Genomic DNA, 24,311 nt, shown 5'->3' on the forward strand with positions numbered 1-24,311 from the left:
GCCTGGCACACAGTGAGGACCCAACACAAGTTCCTTCTTCTCTGTCTGGCATTCCCCAGCTCAATTCAGAAGATCAATACCTCAGCTGTCATTGAAACAACTTTCCTCCCACCCACTCCCCTCTTGCCAACCATTCCTCCACCTTGACCAAGACAGCAACGTGCTGTGTGTGTGGGGCGTGTGTGTGTGAGTGTGTGTACGCGTGTGCCCATGAGGATGTGTGTACCTGAATGTATGCATGTGTGGAAGTGTGTGTGTGTGTGCACGTGTGAGTGTGAGTGTGCCACCACATCCCCCAGGGAAGCACAAGAGAGGTGAACTGAGGTATGAAGCACCTGGACACCACACGAGGTTCAGGAAAAGGAGAACTTCAGCTGGAAAGAAGGAGCCTATATCTCTTCGGTCCCTCAGAACAATAGAAAGAGACCTCCAAAATGATGTGAAAATGTAAGGCAGACAATCAACAGGACCCTCGGAAGTGTTCACATGGCCTCCTCAGGAGGCTGTAAGGAAACCTGCCAAGCGAGGAGCGAAAGAGAATGACCCTTCACCTGGATCAGCCCCTGGACCAGCACAAGCAAGCAAAGCCGGGGGGCTCAGTGGGAGGGGGGACGGCAGCTGGGCTCTCCCACGGTTAGTGCAACAGCTGCTTTCCTGAAGCGTCCACAGGGTGCAAAAACATCTGGTAGGGGGATGTCGTGTGTGTGTGTGTGTGTGTGTGTGTGTGTGTGTGTGTGTGTGTGTGTGTGTGTGTGTGTGTGTGTGTGTGTGTGTGTGTGTGTGTGTGTGTATGTATGGTCACGAGCACAGGCCTGAGCCCTGAAGTTTTGTCATGGTCGTTGGTCCCAGGGAGGTCACCCATTACCTGGGCAAGAGGACAGAGGTGATAGAGACACCCCAAGGCTACAGCAGCAGAGAACAGTTCCTGACGGCCAGGCAGTAGGTCTGCAAAACTATTTCTGCAAATGATTACCTGCCCTATATCCTGGTACTCCTGTGTCCCAGAGGAACAGTCAACAGTGAGAAGCAGAGCAAGTGGTATACAATGGCAATTAGTTTTCAGGCCACCAATGCCATTACCTTCTCTTTGATTCCTTAATTTCCTTTACAGAATGTTCAACTTCATTTCATAGAAAGTATGGCATGGTATGTGGGTGAGAGCAAGGGCCTGGAGACGGGGAGACCAGGTCTTCCCCTAGTGTCCTTAGCCAGCCACCTGAACCCTCTGAGCCTGAGTAACCTCTTCTAGAAGACAGGAGTCGCGAGCCCCGCCCACCGCTTAGGCTTATCACAGGAAGAGACAACACAGAAAGTGTCTGATGCATTGAAGGAACTCAAACAATAAGATACTATCCTTATGATCATGATAATCATACCGGCATCATCCTTATAGCTTTAAGTTCAGATCCTAACTGAAATGCAGTTGCCTTGGGGTAAATAACACTTGAAATTGTCCTCAGTCATCCAGCCTGGTAATTTAGAAAGTCTGTTAGATGGTGTCACAGTCTTGGCCCAGTTACTGACTCCCTACTGATGGAAGATGAGCGCAGACAGTTCTTAAGATCTTTTCCAGCTTTAACATCCTCCAAGTTTATAATATAGACCAGTTGTTCTCAAAGAATGTTCCCTAGACCAGCAGCCTCAGCATCACTGGAGAAATATAAATTCTCAGGCTCTATTCCAGACCCAGTGAAAAGAAGACCCTGGGAGTGGAGCCCAGCAATCTGTCTTAATAATCTCTCCAGGTGCCCCTGATGTGTGCTAAAGTTGGGATTCAATGATAGAGACCTCTCTGTCCATGAATTTCTGATCTCCTCTTCAGAGTAGGTTTAGGAAGGAAAAGAGTATTACGGCTCTAGGATCTTGAGTTGGGGCAGCAAATGGAGGAGGGAATAGCATAGGGTTGAGACCAGGGCTATTGAAAACAACCATTAAAGGAAAGTCACACTTTACATCTTCTTCCTGAATGTCACTCTACTTGGTGCTTTCCCATCCATTCTCCTATTACAAAGTTCAGGCTGAACTTCCACAGTACAAAATGTGTCCATTTTCCAAGGAAATGGAGACGCAAAAAGGACTTTGCCCAAGACACCAGAAGCAGCTATTCCATCAGAGCTTGAATGTCTCCCCAGGTCTCCTTGACTGCAAATGGCCTTTCCTTCTCCCACATCAAAAGTTCAACATCAGTAGCCCCGAAGAGCCACACAGAGCTCCCTGAGCAGCTGGCTGTTGTCACACTGACAGATTCTGGACAAGCTTTGCTAATGATGTCTGCCTCCAGCACCTGACCTTATGGAGGCTTCATAGCTGCTTTCCCTTTTAGAGCCTCTGGCACTCCGGGGAGAAAGAATCTTATTTAGTGAACCAAGTATCGTCTCAGTGGGAGAAGCTTTCTCACATCTCCAAGGGAGAAGAAGCTGGTTTGGTACAATGGAAAAAAGAAAAGCCCTAATTTGGAAGAATCAATGGCTCCTTCCTCAAAAGTCTGAAACTGTATACCGTCAGCAAAGCTAGGGGCCACAAACAACCTTCTCAGCAGGGCAAAGGGACACATTGATTTTCAATGATTTGTCAAAACTTTAAATTGTCCAAAGACCATGATAAACAACAATCTAATCTGAGTTATTCCATGGGAAAGATTAAGAATGATCTCAAAAAAGGGTAATTTGGTTTGCTTATATACAAGATAGATTCGGAAGAGACAAGAATACGGAATGAGAAATACCCATGTAGGAAAGGGAAACAACCTAAGAATGCATGAACCCAGGAATCACAGAGGACAGGCATCCATGGGGTCAAACATTCCATGAAGAAGCACAGGGATAGGGCTTCGCAGATACTCCCAGCACGCGTGCACAAGTGCGTGTACACACACACACACGCCTGCGCACACACGGAAGGATGTGAGCCCCTTGGCCATGCGTGTCCTTTTCACCGCCCTAGCATGATGTCTGGCATACAGTTGGCGCTGAATAAATATGTATAAAGTGACGAATGCAGAACTGAAGGGCTGAATACTAGAATCTGAGAAGCCTGAGGACTTGAATCAAAGCACGCTGGGCTGGTGATGTCCTGTTTGCCCCTCCAAGTCTGCCTTCCACTCTTTTCCATCCTGTGCTCTCCTCCAGAGCCTGATTTCATGGATAGTATCAATGGTTACCTTTGGTCTCTGGCTAAGAGTCACTTCCTAAGATTCAGGAATAAATCAAATACTGATACTATTAAAACAACAATCATACCAATAAGCACTATTCATTCAAGCATATGTTCTCAAACTTGAGAGGGAATGAGTACCCCCTGGAGGGCACGTTCAAATACAGATGATTAACCTCTCCCCAACTTCCCTCCTCCAGCTTCTGATTCATTAGGTCTAAAGTAGGGCCCATAAGTTTCATTTCTAACATGTTCCTGGATGATGCTGATGCTACTGGTCCAAAGACCAGCCCTGGGGAACTACTGTGTTAAAATACACTCTACAAGGCATTGCACTCATCCATTCACATCACCTCTACTCTACAATAAAGCTGAGAAGACCTGGTATTATTATTCCTATTTTTCAGATGAGATAACTTTGTTTAGGAGTAAGTTTTTTTTTTTTAAATACATCTTCATCGGAGTATAATTGCTTCACAATGCTGTGTTAGTTTCTGTTGTACAACAAAGTGAATCAGCCTTGCCCAAGATCTCACCTCTGGCACAAGATGGGTACAAGAATCAAACCCAATTCTTTTTTTTTAACTTTTTATTTTATATTGGAGTATAGTTGATTAACAATGTTGTGTTAGTTTCAGGTGTACAGCAAAGTGATTCAGTTATACATGTACATGTATCTATTTTTTTTTCAAATTCTTTTCCCATTTAGGTTATTACATAATATTGAGCAGAGTTCTCTGTGCTATATAGTAGGTTCTTCTTGGTTATCCATTTTAAATATAGCATGTCAATCCCAAACTCCCTAACTATCCCTTCCCCCTGCCCCTGCTCCCACCTCCCTGGTAACCATAAGTTCATTCTCTAAGTCTGTGAGTCTGTTTCTCAAACTCAATTCTTGTTAACTCAAACCCCACACTTTAGTCACTACACTATGTGGCCTTAACGGAGCACTTGACTCCATTAAGACAAAGTTCAAGTGAGACTCACGAAACTACACCCTGAGGCCAGTGTAGCTTTGCCATCTGCAGACACATCCTCTCAGTGTTTCTTTAGCCATAAAGGGTTGTTGGAAACTGGCAACCTGGACTATGCAGGAAAGAGAAAGAAGCAGTAAAGTTGCATGTGATCACGATTCATATTAAAGACTCTCCCTTAATGTGTTCAGAGACCATCCCTGTGGGGCTTACGTTGAAGAGTCTCATTTTCTAATCCCATTTGTAGCTAAGGATCCCTTTATGGCCTTTGCTAAAATGTCAGCCTTGAGAGAGAGAGAAAGAGCTCTCACAATAGCCTTTCACTCTTTGAGGAGCCACAAAAGAGGTCATGTCCTGATCCAGATGGACTCCCATTCCCTCACAGAACAAGTTCTGAGCTCTACCTGTCAGGATGTACAGCTCTGTAAAGTCAAAGAATCTGCAAGATGCGCCACTAGGGGGCCTGCAGGGTCGCGGCCCTGATAGAAGCCCACCTCATGGTCCAGGGCTGCTGAATACTCACTAGAAAGTGGAGTGATGCCTGCTCATCACTTCCTGACATAAGCAACTGAGGTCTGAGAGCCGAGCTGCACGGATACGTCCAAAACCTTTCAACGTGAAGATTCTTAAAATATTAGAAATACCAAATTTCACTGCTGAGCAGTTTCTTTACCAGGCTCCTCACCATTCCTGCTTCCTTTATCTGACCCTTAGGAGGCATGCTTTTCTGAGCTCTTACTGTTCTAATTACTCTTCCTGATTTGAGTTAATCCACCTCTCATTTCTCTCTCTCTCTGCTTCTCTGCCTTTGTCCACCTGTTGGTGTGTGTGTGTTTTACACACACACATGGTAAAAATTTTAAATGTAGGGTTCAAAGCCAATCTTAATACCTCTATGTTGGAGAGTAAAGGGACTATTTATTAGAGGTTCCCATTCCAGTAGAAACAACTACTTATACCCAAATAGGTTTTTTTGTTGTTGTTTTTAAAATGGAGGTATAGTTGATTTGCAATATCATGTTAGTTTGGGGTGTACAGCACAGTGACTTGGTTTTTTGTTTGGTTTTTGAAGATTATGTTCCATTATAGGTTACTACAAGTTATTGGGTATAATTCCCTGTGCTATACAGTAAATCCTTGCTGCTTATGTATTTTATGTTAATCCCATACTCTTAATTTGTCCCTCCCTGACTCCCTCTCCCCTTTAGCAACCATATGTTTGTTTCCGTCTGTGACTCTGTTTCTGTTTTGTATATACATTCATTTGTATTGTTTTTTACATACCACATATAAGTGATATCATACAGTACTTGTCTCTCTCTGACTTATTTCACTAAGTGTAATATTCTCTAGGTCCCTCCATGTTGCTACAAGTGGCAATATTTCATTCTTTTTTATAGCTGAGTAATATTCCATTATATATATATATATATATCCCACATCGTCTTAAACAGTCATCTGTTCATGGGCACTCAGGTTGATTCCATGTCTTGACCAGTGTAAATACTGCTGCTATGAACACTGGGGTGCACGCATCTTTTCAGCTTAGAGTTTTTGCTTTTTCTGGGTATATACTCAGGGGTGAAAATTCTGGATCATATGGTAGTGCCAATTTTAGTTTTTAAGAAACATGCATACTGTTTTCCATAGTGACTGCACCAATTTACATTCCCACCAACAGTGTTCAAGGGTTCCTTTTTCTCTTCATCCTCTTCAATATTTCTCACTTGCAGACTTTTTGATGATGGCCATTTTGACAGCTGTGAGGTGATATCTCATTGTTTTGATTAGCATTGCTCTAATAATCAGCGATGTTAAGCATCTTTTCATGTGCCTATTGGCCATCTGCATGTCTTCTTTGGAAAAATGTCTACTTAGATCTGCTCATTTTTTGATTGGGTTGTTTGTTTTTTAAATATTGAGTTGTATGAGCTGTTTGTGTATTTTGGATCTTAATCCCTGGTCAGTCACAAATATTTTCTTATTGATGATGACAATGATGATGGTGATAGTAATAATAATAAACACATGGATGGTAGAAAGAGTGCAATAATCTTCAGACAAATTGTTTAACCACTCTGAGTTTTACATTCCTTATTTTCAAAATGGAAATATTACAAAATGCCCTCAATGGTAAAGATAAAGTGTATGAACACAATAGCATGCATAATAATTTCTTAATAAATGTTATTTTCCTTCCCCTCTTTCTCCCTGCTTGTTGTTCCTGGACAAACAACATTATACCAACAAAATGGAAATAAAAATAAGCTAAACAAAAACTGCCAACGATCTGACTGACACAAAAAATCAAAATTGTTCTCACCAGCTACTGCTTCTTGATTTTAATGTAATCAAAGAACAAAACAATTCCGTTCAAAATACAAAAACTTAAGTTATAAAACCTAAAGCCATAATACTCAGTGGAACAAACAGAATGGAATCAGCCCACAATTGTAGACTTGGGTAAAAAGCAAATTATGGGGCAGAGGAAATCTGAAGAATAAAATCAGATTTAAGGGAAGTGAACGTCCTCCCACGCTTCAAATGAGGAGTCAGAACGAGAAAGACAAATACCGTACGCTAACACATATATACGGCATTTAAGGAAAAGAAAGGTCACGAAGAACCTAGGGGTAAGACGGGAATAAAGACACAGACCTACTAGAGAATGGACTTGAGGATACGGGGAGGGGGAAGGGTAAGCTGGGATAAAATGAGAGAGTGGCATGGACATATATACACTACCAAACGTAAGGTAGATAGCTAGTGGGAAGCAGCCGCATAGCACAGGGAGATCAGCTCCGTGCTTTGTGACCGCCTGGAGGGGTGGGATAGGGAGGGTGGGAGGGAGGGAGACGCAAGAGGGAAGAGATATGGGGACATATGTATATGTACAACTGATTCACTTTGTTATAAAGCAGAAACTAACACACCATTGTAAAGCAATTATACTCCAATAAAGATGTTAAAAAAAAAAAAAGAAAGGAATCAAAGTTAGCATGATGGCACAGATGTTGGTTTGATTCCAAAGCTTACCCTACCAAATTATAAAAATCGCAGAAGAAAGTAATTGAAGAATTCATAACAAGATTTGCTTGGCAATGCTCAAAACCCAAAGCAAAGTAATTTAATAAGGGAGGCACAGTGGGAGCCGCCTTCCTTGACCTTAGCACTGTATTATCCCAAACCAATCATCATCAAACAAAATTAAGCTGTAGGGCATTATGAAGGGGCCAATGTAGTCAACTGCACGGAAACCTGCTCCAGGACACTGACTAAGCCCCCTGCCCTCCCCACCCTTCCTCATCCCTTCTTGCCCCCTCTGCAACTAGATCCCAGCAATCCTGCTCATTCTTCTTGAAGAAAGATGCACATGGATGCATTTCTGAATACTCTCATTTCTTACTCACTGAACACTTATTTTGTTTGATTTTTGAAAGGATAAAAGGTTTTGGATGTCCATGTTCACTGCCCTGTGCCTACCTCTGCTCTTGGCCCTGGGGACAAACAAATGAATAAGAGACAGGCCCAACCCTATGGAGGCTCAGAGTCTAGTCAGGATGTGACAGAGCAGGGCACTGAGGATGGGGGTGACATCTGATGAATCTGTACTCTGGGATGCATAGGGTGTTAAGGGAGCCCCTGGCCCTGCCCTGAGAAACTAGAAGCTCCAGCAGGGGGTCGGGAAGAGTGAACGCTTCTGCTGAGGTTGGAGAGATAATCAAGAATCATCCTGGCCACCAAAGAAAAGGAAGGCTTTCCAAGCAGCACGTACCCAGGTGTATAAAGGTGAGGAGAGGGGAAGGAACTGCTCAGGTTTCCTGTGATGAAAACACTAGGTAAGTGGCAGCAGGAGCTGAGGCTTCATTTTGATCATGCATCTCTTCTATTTTTGCACAGTGTCACCAGGTAATGACACAGGTGCTGGAGTGAGAAAAATACTGAGTTCAAACCCTGGGTCCGATATTGACTCAAGCATGATTTTCAGCAAGTCCCTTGCCCTCCTTAAACTCTAGTTTCCTAATTAATAAACGAGTTGTGTAGAAGCACAGTTGAGCTAATTAATGCACGGAAGAAACTTATCCCCACCCCTGATCCATCGAGGGCTCTCTAACAGTAGACACTGCGATTAAATTAACCTCCTGATTGTCCAAACATCGATGCAAGGCCCCAAAGGAAGGAAGGAAAACTCTGGGCAAAGTAACACAAATCTTTTATTTTTGAAATAACATCTTGTCCCAAACCAGCCTTCATCTTCACTTTGACCTTATACCAAGTCTAACTCAATTTTATCAGGAAAGTATCAAGCCCACTCTTACATATTAACTGAGCTCACCACTAGTAAATGAGTTGACTAATGAAAGAATGAATGAATAAAAACCCCATATATTTCAAACATCAAATCATTGCATAAATACACATTTGAGGAAGGGGTTGTTAGGTGCATCAATTTTATTATTAAACAAAGGTAGGTGTCTAACCATGATCTTATTCAGTTTCCTCAAACTGCCAAAATTCATGAATTTTGCCTAATGTAGGCCAAGGAAAAAGTGAGTTGAAAAGAAAGAGATTTCTTCTCCACTCCAGTCCCCAGAATAATAAAGCAAAATAAAGTCAAAATTCATATGTACCTACATAAAGAGAAAGAGAAAGAAATTTTAAAAAATCACTATAAAGGATTTGAGAAAAGTAGAAAAATACCAATTTATTAAAAGGCTTTTCCTTCTAAAGATAAATCCACAAGGATTTAATGAAAAAACAAAAACAAAAACAAGAAACAACACTGAAGCCTCAGTATTCTTTTGATCCCAAAGATAGAATGTAATTTATTCAAAGCCCTGCTTTTGGCAGTACTCAGGAATATTTTGTTGAGAGCTTTAAATGTTTATATCCTTTTCTGACACCATATTTCCACTTTTGAGAATTTGACCTGCAGAAATAAATATAGTAACTGAAAAATCATGAGGCACAAGGATGTTCACTATAATGTTATTTGTATTTGTGAAAAATTGGAATCGACCCAAGTGACAATCAAGAAGGAAATGTTTAATTTTACATCTATTTGATAAATATTAAGTAGCCACTAAAATGATTTTTAAAGTTTTACAACAGTGTTAAAAAAGTACAGGATAAAACATATTTTCTCTAACATCATAATTATGTAAAACATATGCAGAGATTCAAAAAAGACTCCCCAGAAATACCCACAAGAATTCCTAGAGCCTTATTTAGGTGGTGAAAAAAATATGTGTAACTGGTTTTTTTCTGCTTATTTTTAGAAATAGTCTAAACTTTTAAAAATGGTGACATATATTTATTTAAATGACATACACATTTAAATTATAAATGTATAACCTAAGATTTCCTCTCAAAACCTCTTATTTTAAACGTTGTCATGGATTGGGGGCTATTTAACCTGAGTGCCTTTGGAGTTGGGTTGGACCACAGATTTAAAGCATGTGAAGAAGGCTCAGGTATATTACAGGGTCAAGACAGCCAGAACTCAGCCTGAGACGCAGAGAAGGGGTTCTGTAGACAGCAATTGTTAAACAGGGAAAATACCACTGTCGTCATTCTCCTACGAGGAGACTATACATTTAGTAGAAATAAAAATGAAGTTTTGTTCACATGGCATTCCACTGTCTTTTCTGCCTCTCTGGTTTCCTTTAGTTTTCTGTGTATTTTATTTCCTGCTTGTCAGTTTTCTCTCACATTCTCACATTTGTATCTTCAAAACTGAAAAGGAATTGAGGCATTTGGATTGTAAAATGTAGGTACATGACAGGACTACCTTCGGAAGCTTTCCTCAACTTCACGAAGCAGAATAAATCCCCAATTTCTGTTCTCATACCCTTTTCCACACTAAATCACAGCCATTTGTTGTCCTCCAGAACTCAATAGGGATACCTGAAGAAAAAGACTGAGTCCGATGCTTTATATTTTGAGCTGATGATAATGAAAGAACAACATATAAAAATTCATGGAATTCAGCTAAAACAGTGCTTAGAGGGAAACGTATAGCTTTAAATACTTATATTAGGAAAGAAAACAGGAGTAAAATCAATTATCTAAGTTTCAACATTAAGAAGTGAGAAGAGGTAAGAGCAAATTGAAACCAAAGTAAATAGAAGTAAGAAAAAATTAACAAAAAAGCTGAAATCAATAAGATATAACAACAATCGAGAAAATCAATAATATCAAAAGTTGATGTTTTAAAAGGAACAACTATGTTCACGTATTAAAAAACTCAATAGTGTAAAGATATCAGTTTTCCCCCAAATGATCTATAGATTCGATGTAATAGCTATCAAAATCTCAAGCTTTCTTGAGGAAATTGACAAGATGATTATAAAATTTAAACGGAAGTGCAAAAGTTCTAGAATTGACCAAATAATCTTGCAAGAGAAGAACAAAGTTGAAAGCACTACCTGATTTAAGGAATTATTATAAAGCTGTAGTGATCAAGACTTTTTTTATTGGCATAAGAATAGATATATAGATCAATGGAATGGAATGGAGAATCCAGAAACAGACCAACACATATATGTCCAGTTGATTTTCAATCAAAGCACCTAGTCATTTGTTAATTAAATACAAGTTAATTAAATACAAGTCACTTGTTAATTAAATACACCATTTTAAATAAATGGTGCTAGGTCAATTGGATAGACACATGGGGGAAAAAAAGTGAATCTGGACTACTTCTTTATTCCATATACAAAAACTAATTTGAGAATGCAATGTAGACATAAATGTAAAACTTCTAGAAGAAAACTTGGAACTTTGAGGTAGGCAAAACTTTCTTAGGACACAAGAATTATTAAACGCAAAAGAAAAGAAAAATTGATATATGGGGCTTTATCAAAATTAAAATTTTCTACTCTCCACAAGACATCATTAAGAAAATGAATGGGCAAATTACAGACTGGGAATTATATCTGGAGCACTTATATTTGATCAAGGACTTATATCCAGAATATATTTTTAAAAACTCATCTAAATCAACAATGAAAATACGAAGTGCCCAGTAAAAATTTAAAAAGGACTTGAGCACACCCCTCTCCAAGGAAGCAACATGGATGCCCAATAAGCACATTAAAGTGCTGGACATTATTAGCCACCAAAGGAATGCAAATTAAAACAATGAGATAACCTCACAGCCACTTAATTGTTTACTGTCCCAAAGGCTGACAACACTAAATGTTGGTTAGGATGTCCAGCAACTGGAATTTACAAGCACATAAGCAGGATATCACTAGTGGGATCGTAAAATAGAATAATCACATTGGAGGTGGTCAGGAGGTTTTTTACAGAGGTAAACATACATCTGCCCTATGACCCAGAAAATTCACTCTAACGTATTTAGCAAAGAGAAATGGAAACATATGTCCACAAAATTTTGTACAAAAATGATCATACTGCCTTATTCATAATAGCTCTAAATTGGCAACAAGTGAAACGTATGTCAACTGGAGAATGGATAAACAAATTAAGGTTTGTTAATATAGTGGAATACTACTCAAAGGAAAAAAAAAGAAAGAACTCAGTACCGATATCTACGGCTTCATGGTTAAATCTCATAAATATTTTTGGGTGAAAGAAACTACACACAAATATACATATTTTATATTATTCAATTTATATGAATTCCAAGAACAGTAAATTTAATCTGTGGTACCAGAAATTCATAAGTGGTTGCTTTTGAGGTTACGGAGAGACGTTTCTAGAAAGTGACATGAGAAAACTTTTCAAGGTGATGGAAATGTTCTACACAGTTGGCCCTCTGTATCTGTGGGTTCTGCACCGAGAATTCAACCGTGGATGAAAAATATAAAAAACAATTCCAGAAAATTCCAAACAGAAAAACCTGAATTGGTTGCGTGCACGCTGGCACTGATTCGTGTGGCATTTACATTGTATTTACAAATATCTGCATAACATTTACATTGTATCAGGTATTGTAAGTAATTTTATAATGACTGATGATTATTTAAAGTACACAGAAGGATGCTTATAGGTTATATGCAAATACTCCACCATTGTATATAAGGAATTTGAGCATCCATGGATTTTGGTATCTGCGGTGTCCTGGAACCAATCCCCCTCAGATACTGAGGGATGACTCTATCTTCTTTTGGGTGGTGATTACGCAGTTGTACATAATAGTCTAAACCCATGAAATAAACATTTAATATAAGTGCATTTTATTGTTTGTCAACTCTACCTCATAAAAAGACTAAGTGTTATTTGTCCTTATATTTTTATTATGTTCTTTTCCTAATATATAGTAGGTGCTAAGGCATTTTGCTGACATCTACTCAATGTCAACCTTGTACTGCAATCCGCACTGGACACTTTCCATTTTTGCACTGGTAAACTCAACTCATCTGGGCAGGCTTGTCTCAGTCTCACAGATAGCTCAGAGATGTGAATTCTCTTGACCAAAGCCACAGATTAAATCTGATTGAAAGTGGAACTTAACTTCACATATCCAAGCTCTTAGGAGGAAGCTATTCAAATTACATTTATTGAATGGATGAATAAGTGAATAAATGAAGGAATAAAGAGAAGAGACCATCCAACTTGCAAAAAGGATATAGTGCCTTTTGACTATTTACAATAGCTAGGACAAGGAAACAACCTAAATGTCCATCAACAGAGGAATGGATAAAGAAGATGTGGTACATATATACAATGGAATATTATTCCGCCTTAAAAAAGAATGAAATAATGCTATTTGCAGCAACATGGATGGATCTAGAGATTGTCATACTGAGTGAAGTAAGTCAGACAGAGAAACAAGTATCATATGGTATCACTTATATGTGGCATCTAAAAAAAAAGGGTACGAGCGAACTTATCTACAAAACAGAAACAGAGTTACAGATGTAGAAAACAAAGTTACGGTTACTGGGGGTAAGATGGGGGGAGGGATAAATTGGGAGACTGGGATTGACATATACATACTACTATATATAAAATAGATAACTAATAAGGACTTACTGTATAGCATACAGACTCTACTCAATACTCTGTAATGGCCTATATGGGGAAAGAATCTATAAAAAAGTGGATATATATGTATAACTGATTCACTTTGCTGTACATCTGAAACTAACACAACACTGTAAATCAACTATACTCCAATAAATTTTTTTTTTTTTAAAAAGGATATAGTGCCTTTTGAGCAAGAATGAAAGAACAGAGATGAATGGGGAATTCTCTGGTGGCCCAGTGATTAGGACTGGATGCTTTCATTGCCGAGGACCCAGGTTCAATCCCTGGTCGGAACTAAGAAAGATCCCACAAGCTGCTCAGTGTGGCCAAAAAAAAAAAAAACACAAAAAGAATAGAGATGAATGATTATCCAGCGTCTGTGAGTGTCTGAGAAGGAAGGAGGCGTGTAGAATCCCCAATGTGCACTGACTTAGCAGCAGAAAAAGGACAAAATATGTGTCTTGGAGCATATGCCTACAAAGCCCACTGCTGCTACAGAGAACAGCACTGTTGGTTTCCACCGAACAGGGCTGCCTAGTTTGTACCAGTCCTTTTCCTGGGGGGGTCAGACCTGCATCAAAGGATTCCTTTCATCAACTTGACCAAACCTTCCGGATCACTGAAGCTAGCATCCCCAAGATATAAAGGAGCGCCATCCCATGTAAGTCTCTCCCCACTCCTCAGTAAGGACTTCCAGTATGCCATGGAAGCAGGATGCTTCCTCACTTTGCTCCCTCCAAATGGAGGGCACTGTGGGGCATCAGAGTTCCTGATCCTCCTATGGAAGACTGTAGTCCTTCTGGGGACCACCTTTTCTGCCACAAGGTATGGTTCCTGGCACTCAGCAGGGAGTGTGTACAATGAGAGTGTTCCTTGTCACAGAGCAGAGAGCCAGGGCAAGGAATGAAGGCAGGTGCTGACTGGTGATACCCACAGTCAATCTGGCGCCAGGGCAAGCATTAGATCAGTGTGGAAATAAATAAGATCTGTGGGCCCGTTTTCTTCCTGCATTTGCATTCACACTTTATGACCTCAGCGATATTTACTGAGTGGAAAAAACAACCTTCTGTTACAACTGCTTGCCTGCGAAGTGACTTCCATCTGAAAAATACTATCTCCAGCCACAGGGTCTGGAACAAGCTACTTCTCTATTTATTCAAAGAGCCCAATGAGCTGTGAAGATTGACATTTAAACTATTAAACTGTATTCTATTTGACAATGTTATTAAATATTAGGTTTGATTTATGGAAAGACTTAATAAATTGGCAGCCTGGGTTAGCCCTGACACTGTACAGAAATGGGGTTATGCTGGGTGTTACTTCATAGAGTTGATCAAGCTAAAGAAAAATTTTAAAAGTCTTACCAACAACATTAAAGTCAGATTCCATGTGACAAAGTTATTAGCATACAAATTCGAACCACTTGCCAGCTCAATTCTGCATCCGAGTTTCTCTAATCGATATTTTTAATAATTGGGAAATCAAAAGATAAAATCACAGACTTAAATAACCTTTGCTATGTCACATGGAAAGAGAACTAAGGCTTTTAAACATGGGAGCCAGGCATATATCTTGCTACTTTGGTGTAAAAGAGGAAGAGAAATAGAAGCACAAGTAAACAGTATGCAAGGGGGTGCAGACACATTGGGTATAGAAATGGGGATGTAACCCCATGGGAAGAGGCAAGGTTGAAGTGAGACATGACTGTGCCATGGCTTACTCACGTCCACGTGACCTTGAACAAGCCACTTAATCTCCCTGAAGGTCAGTCCCATTTCTACATGATGGAGGCAATAATAATCAAGTAGTTCTGTTTAGGATAAATAGATCAATATGTGTAGATCATTCGGCAGAGTGCCTGGCACACAGTGACTGCTCAGCAGATTTCGGGGGGAATTAGGCCAGGTCAGGAGTGAGGCTGGGTCCCAGTGTAGTGAGGGCAAAGACTGTGGGCCATCAGAGGTAGGCCTGAAAAGAACAAGAAAGGACAAAGCCTGTATGCTACTAGATGGTATGGAACTTAGGTAATGGCATAAAGCCAGAGGAGGAACTACCTGCTAGACGTGCTTATATACTCTAGAAGGTAGTTTTATAGAGCTTAGATGATAAGCTACTGGATATGTCTATAAGTTATCAGATGGCATTGACCGATGGACAGTATCCCTGGAGCACCCATGGCTCTGGGCTAAGGATCCTCAAAACTTTTTCTACAAAGGGCCAGGGTAAGAAATATTTTAGGTTTTGGAGACCACATGGTCTCTGCCACAACTACTCAACTCTACTGAAGTAGCAGAAAAGCAGCCACAGACAGTATGTAAATGACCGAGTGTGTGTTCCAATAAAACTTTATTTGTAAAAGCAGGTGGTGGGCCAGATTTAGCCCATGGACCATAGTTTGTGGACCCTTGCTCTAGTCTGCCTCACGCCTGACAAGTACAGGTGGCTGAGAGAAATGAAGGCAGCCTCTCTCTACTCTCCAAGGACCAGCAGGACCTCTTTCCGAAGAGGTGGGTATCAAGAGACAAGGGACTATAAAGCTATTTACCTCATCCCTCCCATCAAGGAATTCACAGAGGGTAACCTACTCACTGATGACACCAACTACACCCCTGATTTATGTGGCTCTGCTCAGTCAGACAACAAACAGATGATTCATTCAGGGACAATCAGTATTTATTGAGAATTGCTGGGCACCATGCAGGTTTGCTCTAAAAACTGCACACTGTGGGCTTTTAATAAATAAATAAATTTCCCTCTGCTTCCAAATCCCTTTCTGCTTTCTTCGCCAGGGCCCAGAAAGGGCTGCCCCCTCTCTATCTGAGTGATGGCTGGCATGAAGGAGTAGGTCACAGCAGGGGGGGAAACCATGACATAATTCCTTTCTCTGGTTCTGATACTGTGCAAAAGTGATCACCTCTTGCTAAGCAATTTCCCACCTAAATTGGTTTCAGGTCATTAAAAGCTGCAGCACAAGGAAAAAAAAAAATACCAGCTCTCTGAGGTTACTTTCAACACCAAGCTCCTTGACTTTAGCAGCAATTAGACATTGTTCCACTACCAAGCACTCTCTGGAAATGGAGCCAGGGTCACCAAAGAGTAACTGGAAATTAGAAGTTGGAGCATCCTCCTCTTGCTAAAGCAGTTTCCTCTGATATCCCTTGGGGGCACCCAGTCCTCACCTTTGCCAGGCGGCCTGCATTGCACCCACGCGGGTTCTGTCTGGGATTCAGAGAAGCCCCTCCTCCCTGAATATCAAGATCATGTCCATATTTCCCAATATGCTGGATTTTTCCTTACAGTTTCTGGATTCAGAATATGGCCCTCACTCAGGGCACAGCCATCCCCAGTCTGGTGTGCTTCAGGCTGGGGATTCATAAGGTATTTGAAGTCAAAACCTGGGGGCTGAGGAGCAGTTCCAGAGGGGGCAGGGGACAGGAAGAGTTTCAGATAAGCATGTAAGTACAGTAGCCACCCAAACAGGCACATGCAGAAGGAAGGTTTGAGAGTGGGATCTGAGCTCTCCTTGCAGTAAAAAATGTAGTGCACTCCACTTTCTGACAGTACTATAAACTCACTTATATGACACCAGTTATAAAACCCTTAACATTTGCCTAATGCTGACAGTCAGTTTTTTTTCTTAAAGATCCAAGTGCAAGTGGGAGATTTGTGACCCCAAAGCTGGCTTGGGGTTTATAAAATGAATGTGTCATAAAAGCAACACATCCTCTGTACCAGAAAAAGATTAGATTCTGTACCATGAAGCTTTAGGCATTTATAAAGAACCCCTTATTTGCATCTTCCACCATGTATTTTTTTTTTTTTTTGCGGTACGCGGGCCTCTCACTGCTGTGGCCTCTCCCGCTGCGGAGCACAGGCTCCGGACGCGCAGGCTCAGCGGCCACGGCTCACAGGCCTAGCCTCTCCGCGGCATGTGGGATCTTCCAGGACCGGGGCACGAACCCGTGTCCCCTGCATCGGCAGGCAGACTCTCAACCACTGAGCCACCAGGAAAGCCCCCACCACATATTTTTTTAACATTGTTTTATTCATGCGTGAGACCCTAAATATCACCAGAGGGTGATGATTTCTAAGGTGCCAACTATGGACTAGGAGTAAACAGGAGATGGGGAGATATCTCTCTAACGACCCATTTCCAGATTTACCGGCTCCAGAGGGCATCATTGGTGGCGTTGGCCTTCTTGAGGAACACCAGGAGTAGGCCTGCACCTGGGCACCCGCAAGGAGAGAAGCGGCTGGTGTGTCTTAAAGGTCTTAAATCAAACTCTGCCTGGCTGGCTTGGAATTATTTATTTGAAAGAGCAGGTAGGTGCAAAGAATGAGATTAATCACAACTCTTGGTTCAGGACACCCATCCTTTTGTCTAGGAACGGCCCTCTTTTAAAATTAACTTATTAATTATTTATTTTAATGAGAAATGAAAAATTAAAAAAAAAAAAAAAGGAAAGACTGTGACTATAAAGCTAACACTGACCCTGACTTAGAGCCAACAATATGCTTCTCTCCTTCCTCTTGCTCTGTCTCTCCCATCTGTAGTAACCCTTACCCTGAGTCTTATATTTTATCATTACCTTGTATGTGTGTATGCCTGTGTTTAAAAGGGTGTTATGTTGAATGTTATTTTCTATTAGTTGACCTATATGAAATTGCCTTTAATGCTCTTTTTTTTACTCAATATTATTCAGCTAAGATTCATCCATACTATTACATCAAGCTGTGGTTCATTCATTTCATGCAGGTCTTATTTTTTAATTTTTTTTGCGGTACACGGGCCTCTCACTGATGTGGCCTCTCCCGTTGCGGAGCACAGGCTCTGGACGTGCAGGCTCAGCAGCCATGGCTCACAGGCCCAGCCGCTCCGTGGCATGTGGGATCTTCCCAGACCGGGGCACGAACCCATGTCCCCTGCATCGGCAGGCGGACTCTCAACCACTGGGCCACCAGGGAAGCCCCACAGGCCTTATTTTTTAACTTGTTAATGCTCATCTGGATTGTTTCCAGGGTCCTGGCTCTATAAGCAATGCTACCATGGTCTTTCTTATCTCTGAGGCGCTGCAGAAGTTTGTTTTGGGTGGATGTATAGGAGTGGAATTGCTGAGTCACAGGGTATGCAAGTGTTCCATTTTCTACTAGAATGACAAACTTGTTTCCAAAGTGACTGTACTGAGTACACTACCACCAGCAATTAACCCCCTGTTACTCCCATCCTTTCTACCACCTCTCATTTGGGGCAAGTCTAATTGAGGTAAAGTGAGTGATATATCTTTATGGTCTTGAGTTTCCTTTTCTGGAGACACTAATGACTTTGAACATCTCTTCATGTGATTATCGGCCATATGTGGTACCTCTTCTGTGAAAGTCCTGTACAAGTCTTTAGCCCATTTTTCTATTAAATTGAGCTTTTCTTATTAATTTGTAAAAGTTCTTCATATAACATCCATACAGGATATGAATCCTATATTGACTGTATGCATTGTAAACACCCACTCGTAGTGTGTGACTTGCCTTTTTATTTTCTTTCAAGTCCCTTGTAATGAACAGAAGTTTGATAAAGTCAAAAGCTGCTATCTTTTCTTTTCTAAGTTCTTTTTGTAGCCTTGTTGCAATGAATCTTCATAAGCATCCAGTTTGGATGGGAGTATTGGCTCTCTGTGAGAGACAAGGAAATCAGAGAAGGGAAACTCCAAGGCCATTTGGACCAAGCCTTATATTCATAAAAGGTCTTAAATCAACTTTGTGCTCATTATCTCCAAAGGAGGTCACCTATAGCCACAAAGATCCACTGTCAGGGATGAAAGAAAACCCAGCAGCTCAAGGTGAGAGCGCCGTATTTCTCTGTGCACGAGGATGTAAGAGGTTTTAATAAACCTTGTGAGCATGGGAATAGCACATTTATGTTGCATTCTATTATTTTTGTCAAGATATCACTTGGTTAAATATAAACATTCCAAATCTACCATAACTTGTACTTTTAAATGTTTTAAGTGTCTAAAGGGAACCCGGAACAGGAAGTTGCCCAGGCCTCTCTCAACACTGAGAGGTTCCCAACAGGAAGAGTGGTGTGCTCAATTTTATGTCATTGGTGAGCTGTGGGACTGGGATTCACACCCAAACGTGCCAGGCCCCAGAGCCCAGACACTCTCTGCTGTTCAACTTTGCTAAATGACAGGGAGAAACCACTCCAAGCTAACTGCCCTGTGAGCACATGTGCCCTGGGGGGCTCCCACACCACACAAAGCACTGCCTTCAGGGGCCAGGGCCTATTGCTTCTGAAGCAGGACTCAGGCTCTGCCTCTCTCCTTGGACCCACTTGGGGCTCTCCTGAGAGGGGCTGGCAAACTGCTGAGGACTCTTCTCATCATGAAGAGCAAGGTGGTGGGTCCTAGTGGCCCCTAAGCTTTCTGCAGACTGCCCCCTTATATCCACTGCCCTCTGCAGTAAAGCTAAGGGATGGCCAAATGGCTGGGGATGTAGAACACGGGTATGTGTGTACATGAATATGTGTGTGCATTAGTGTGTGTGAGTAGTGGGAGCGTGTGCACGAGTGCCTTTGTGTGAGAGCCTGTAAGAAGGTTCCGCAGAGGTAGAATTGATGGGTAGGGAAAGGTAGGACACACTGAGGCAGGCTGGACAGGTGTGTGCATGTATGTGCGTACGTGCGTGTGAATGCATGTGTGTGAAGGTTCTGCAGAGGTGGTGGGGTAGGTTGAACAGGGAACAGAAGGGAAGAGATGCTGAGTGAGACAGGCTGGACAGCTGGTCTACCCAGAGAGGCAGTAGTGCTGGCCATGGTGCACATCTTTCTTGCATCATTCACTAATGACCAAGAGATAGTAGCCTCTGCATGTGAGGGTCATTGGGAAGAATGTGCCACCACCAGCAACATCCTGATGACACCTGCCTTCATCCTACCACCTTCCTCCTCATGGACCTTCAAGGGTTCTGCGGCATGTGGCAGATAAATACCAAACCCCTCAGTCTGGAACCCCAGGCACCAAAATTAACGAGGAGTGTGACCCACGGCTCTGATTCTCATCTGTATAACGGGATGATCATGATTAATTCGGGTCACTGTGGTAACTCACTGTAATAAATGAGCGAAGTCTAACCCACTGCTGAAGGATGCATTAACCTTTTTCTGCCCTTCCTCCTCCCAATCAGCCTCCATCCTGGGCTTGCTGTCCTTATCACCATCTCCCAAGCACACCTCTGCTCCACAGCTAGATCTTGCAGTGTGCCCACCCTCCCCTGAACCCTGTCTACCTCCGCCACCTACCTCTCACCTGGTCTTCTGCGTCTGCTTTTGTCAAGTGTTCTCACCTGGGGTGGGGAGACCCCTCTGCGCCACCATCCTCTGAGCCCAGGAGGAGGGAGGTCCATGTCTTGGGCTTAACCTGTCTGCTCTTCCCTGACCCTTTGGAAACTTAGAAAAGCCATAAGGACCAGCCCCTTTGCTTCTCTGGCCAAAAATGGGTGTCTACCTAAAGAAGGTGTGCCTCTTTACCTGATACCCACATGCTTATGAGAAGTGTCTATCTAGGCTGCTAACATGGATCACCTTGCAGGTGACAGGGATACTCAAAGGAGATGCCTCTGGGAAGGTATCTCCTACCCCAAGGATGACAGTCTCCATGGCCCCGTCACAGCACACACATGCCCAGGTAGCCAGCTCTCGCCTACCTTCCTGATGCCTTCTGAAGGGCTGGACACGCAGTTGTCAGCCCCTCCATTCTTGCTGATGGTCCGCCAGAGCTCAGCAAATGTGCTGTCTTGCTCTAGAGGGTTGGTGCCCTTGGCTCGGAAGTACTCGTACACAGCAGAATCCCGGACGGTGCCGTAAGACATCTCCACTTGTTTGGACAGGTCCTGGAACGTCCTGAAATACAAAATGGCCATGAAACATGGGTACATGTTGCAACTTGCAGGGACACACATGGGCTACAAGGCCCTCCTGAGGTCGGAGCCTGGCTGTGGCCACTGTCCACATCCTTCACTGCCAACCCCCAGCTGTATGAGTCCCTCAGTCTGGAGCACCACTTGCCAGGGCCTCATTCTATCCCAGTTACGTTTCCTCAGTGTAGATTAATTCAATAATGTCACTGAACACCTAAAACCAGGTTCTGTGCTGAGCCTGAAGGACAAAAGGATGAGAAAGACATGTTTCCTGCCCTCAAGGAGCTTAGAGTCTAGCTGCAGAAACATACAGACAGACAGTCACAATATGAAAGAGTCAGGGCAACGTGGGAGGCTGTACACTTAAGGTCTCCAGCTCAAATTCCTGCAGAAGCACAGGAAAGAGAAACACGTTGGCAAGACTGACGATGGTGACTGGTCTCTGACACTCAGAGATGGCGTGGGGCAGACACACACTCAGAGGTTGTGTCAGTGAAGAGGCATGTTCCCTCCACAGCTTGCAGCTGTTCTGGAGTTCCACCCAATGGTTGCCTTTTAAGAATCTCCGCCCAGTTTGCTTTTCAATAAAGAAAGAAATCTGGGTTTGTACATGAAATCTCTTGACTTTGAAGTGTTGACAATTATTCAAAAGGTGATGAAGATAAAACAAAGCACTTCTGAGAGCCTCAGTCTGTTGCACATGGAGGAGAAGCACATAGCCCAGGCCAGGTGCATGACGCAGGGAGGGGGCACGTCAGGTAGGTCCACCAGCGGTCCAGGAGCAGATGTCTGAGCTGGGGGCAGAGGAACAGTGCCTTCCTTGGGGTAGAAGGAAGAGTCACATCAGGAAGGACCAACTGGCATAAAGTTTTCACTTGTCCCGAGATGAGCTGTACCTGACTCTGTGTGCTGAGAGGACAGAACTGCAAAAAACAAAAAGCTCAATGGTGAGCCAGCCTCTCTCTCCAGGCTCCAACCTGATCCCTCTTTATTTATTTCTCTTCTGGGAATCTGTCTCTCCTTTTAATCAACCAGAATCATCATCCCCACCTCTCACTGAGTTACTGTTCCCACAAAGAGATCCAGTCATTCCCACCTGATCTACACAACCCTCCATCTTCTGATCTCATCTTCCCCTGTTGCTCCTGCATCCACAGGACCCCAAAGCCAAGGCTGAAATGAGAAATCCCACACAGTCCCCATTTATGGCACCAAACCACGGAGCTCCCTCTTCCTGGAATCCCTTTATCTTACTCATCCACCTGATACACTTCTGCAAACACCCTGAAGTTCCAGCTGCCACCTTTCCCTGTGGGAAGACATCGCCATCCCCCACCTCCCTGACCATCTCTATACCCTGCATGGCTTCTATGGCGGTAAGATCTCACTGTGATTGCAGGAAGCAGCGCAGCAGAATGGGTAAAGCAGGGGCTCTGGAGTCCAACTACCTGCCTTGCCTCTCAGCTCCACCAGCACTAACACTATGGGCCTGGGCAAATTAGCTGACCTCTCTGTGCCTCAGTTCCCAGATGTTTAAAAGAATAGGGCTAGAAGCAGAGCCTGTAGCAGAGGCTGCTGTGAAGATGAAATGAGGTGATATGTGTTCAACTCTTAGAGCAGTGAATGATGTAAACTCAGTGCCCAATAACTAGGAGCAATACTTCTGTGCTATTATTATATGGCTGGGTCCTCAGTAGATGGAGCCAAAGTAGCCCAGTATTTGCATCCTCAGCACTAGATCCAGGACAGTTGCCAGCCTGCACACAGAGGAACCAGCAATGAATGCTTCCTCCTGTTCTGGAGACACACTCCATGGAATTCCTTCAGGCACTGCTACATGGCCCAGAAACAGAGCTCAGGATTCGTTTCAATACATTACAGATGAAAGAAAACACAAAATAACAAATTTGATGAAGAAATCTTTCTAATTATTGTTCATTATTTATATCTAATTAAACCAAGATGTTCCTTTGCTTAAAGGGCCCCAAGGGTTGTAACTCTGTCGTAATCTGCCTGTAATGAAAGGACGAGGGATCTTTTTTTTCCCCCGCATTTTTTATTTTTCTCATGGTAATACAAACAAACACAAGGCTTTGATGAATGGGAAACATCAGGATGAATTACACAGTTGAGTCTAAATACTGAACTGCTCTAAATTACTGCAGTTTCGGTGAGTCTGGAATGAATGTGTAACCACCAAGGAGTTCAGCACTACCGTTTCATCCCCATGTTTGAAATGTAGATTTCCTCTCTCCTCTTGCTATTTATTCACAACGGAGCTCCTGGCCAGAGGCTCAGGGAGCATCTCTGGAATGCAAGAAGGCAGCCCAAATGTTATTGGCTTCATGTCCATTTCTGTCCCCTTAGAGGTCATTGTTCCCATCCCAAAACACCACCACCATCTTTGCTGTGCCAGCCCCCTGGCCTCCATCCATCATCTCCGGTAGCCATGAGTCTGTGTAGAAGGATCTTTCCCCACTTAAATGCACATTGCCTCTTTCAGGGAAGGTCTCCAAGCTCATTAACACACAGGAAGTATTACCATCATATTTCAGAGTGACTAAACCTAAGTCTCTTTGGAATCTGGCGGGAGGGCCTGACTACTCATGGACCAAAGCTGTCATCTCCCTGGGGCACTTATTCTCTTGTCCGATTGCTCAGTTTTGGAAGGGACATGGAAGGAGGAATAAAGAACAGCCAGCCATCCAGGCTCCAAGCCATCAGTCAGCAGAAGACAGATGTTCACATCAGATAAGACGCCCATCCAAACAAGCAAGGGAGGCTTAGCCTGGAGAAGGCTGCGCTAGCAGCACACTTAATTTAGCATGTTTCCCCAAATAGTCTCTTCAGCAACAACTGCTAGAAGTGTCCAAGCACCCTCACCACAGAGATGGAGGAGAGGCACACGTGGTGCCTCTATAAACCAAAATCATGCATGATACAACTGGCTGAAGTCATCCAACCAGGTGTCGCATCCACAGTCAGCTAGCTAGCTAGTTAGTTAGTTGGTACTAGGTAAGGCACAGAGGCACCTAGGCAAGGAATGCATGGTGGGCCTCATCAAGGGGTTCATAGTGATGGGTGATGAGTGGTCAGAGAAGTAAACCAACGGTAACTAAACAATGTGAGAGGGACTAAAGCAGAGTTCTGCATGAGGGGTCCTGGAAGCACACAGGAGAAGCACCTAGCCTGTTGGCCAGAGCTAAAGGAAGGATTTCTAGAGAAGGAAGCCTGCCTGGGTCTGGATTGACTAATTAAGTGTCCTGTGCAGGCATG

At 42.8% G+C, this 24,311-nt stretch overlaps 1 protein-coding gene across 1 annotated transcript in view; it reads right to left on the minus strand.

Annotated features, from left to right (window-relative positions):
• Window positions 1-24,311, minus strand: part of GRID1 (glutamate ionotropic receptor delta type subunit 1) — a gene marked incomplete at both ends in the record, with an annotated part of 666,527 nt that overhangs the window by 33,490 nt on the left and 608,726 nt on the right. Inside the window, one exon of the mRNA XM_082673940.1 lies at window positions 20,823-21,018. Coding sequence (XP_082530066.1) covers window positions 20,823-21,018 — 196 coding nt within the window. The remainder of the gene's footprint in view (window positions 1-20,822; window positions 21,019-24,311) is intronic.

This window comes from Grampus griseus (assembly GCF_964374135.1).
Source record: "Grampus griseus genome assembly, chromosome: 16".
NCBI classification, from domain to species: Eukaryota; Metazoa; Chordata; class Mammalia; order Artiodactyla; family Delphinidae; genus Grampus; species Grampus griseus.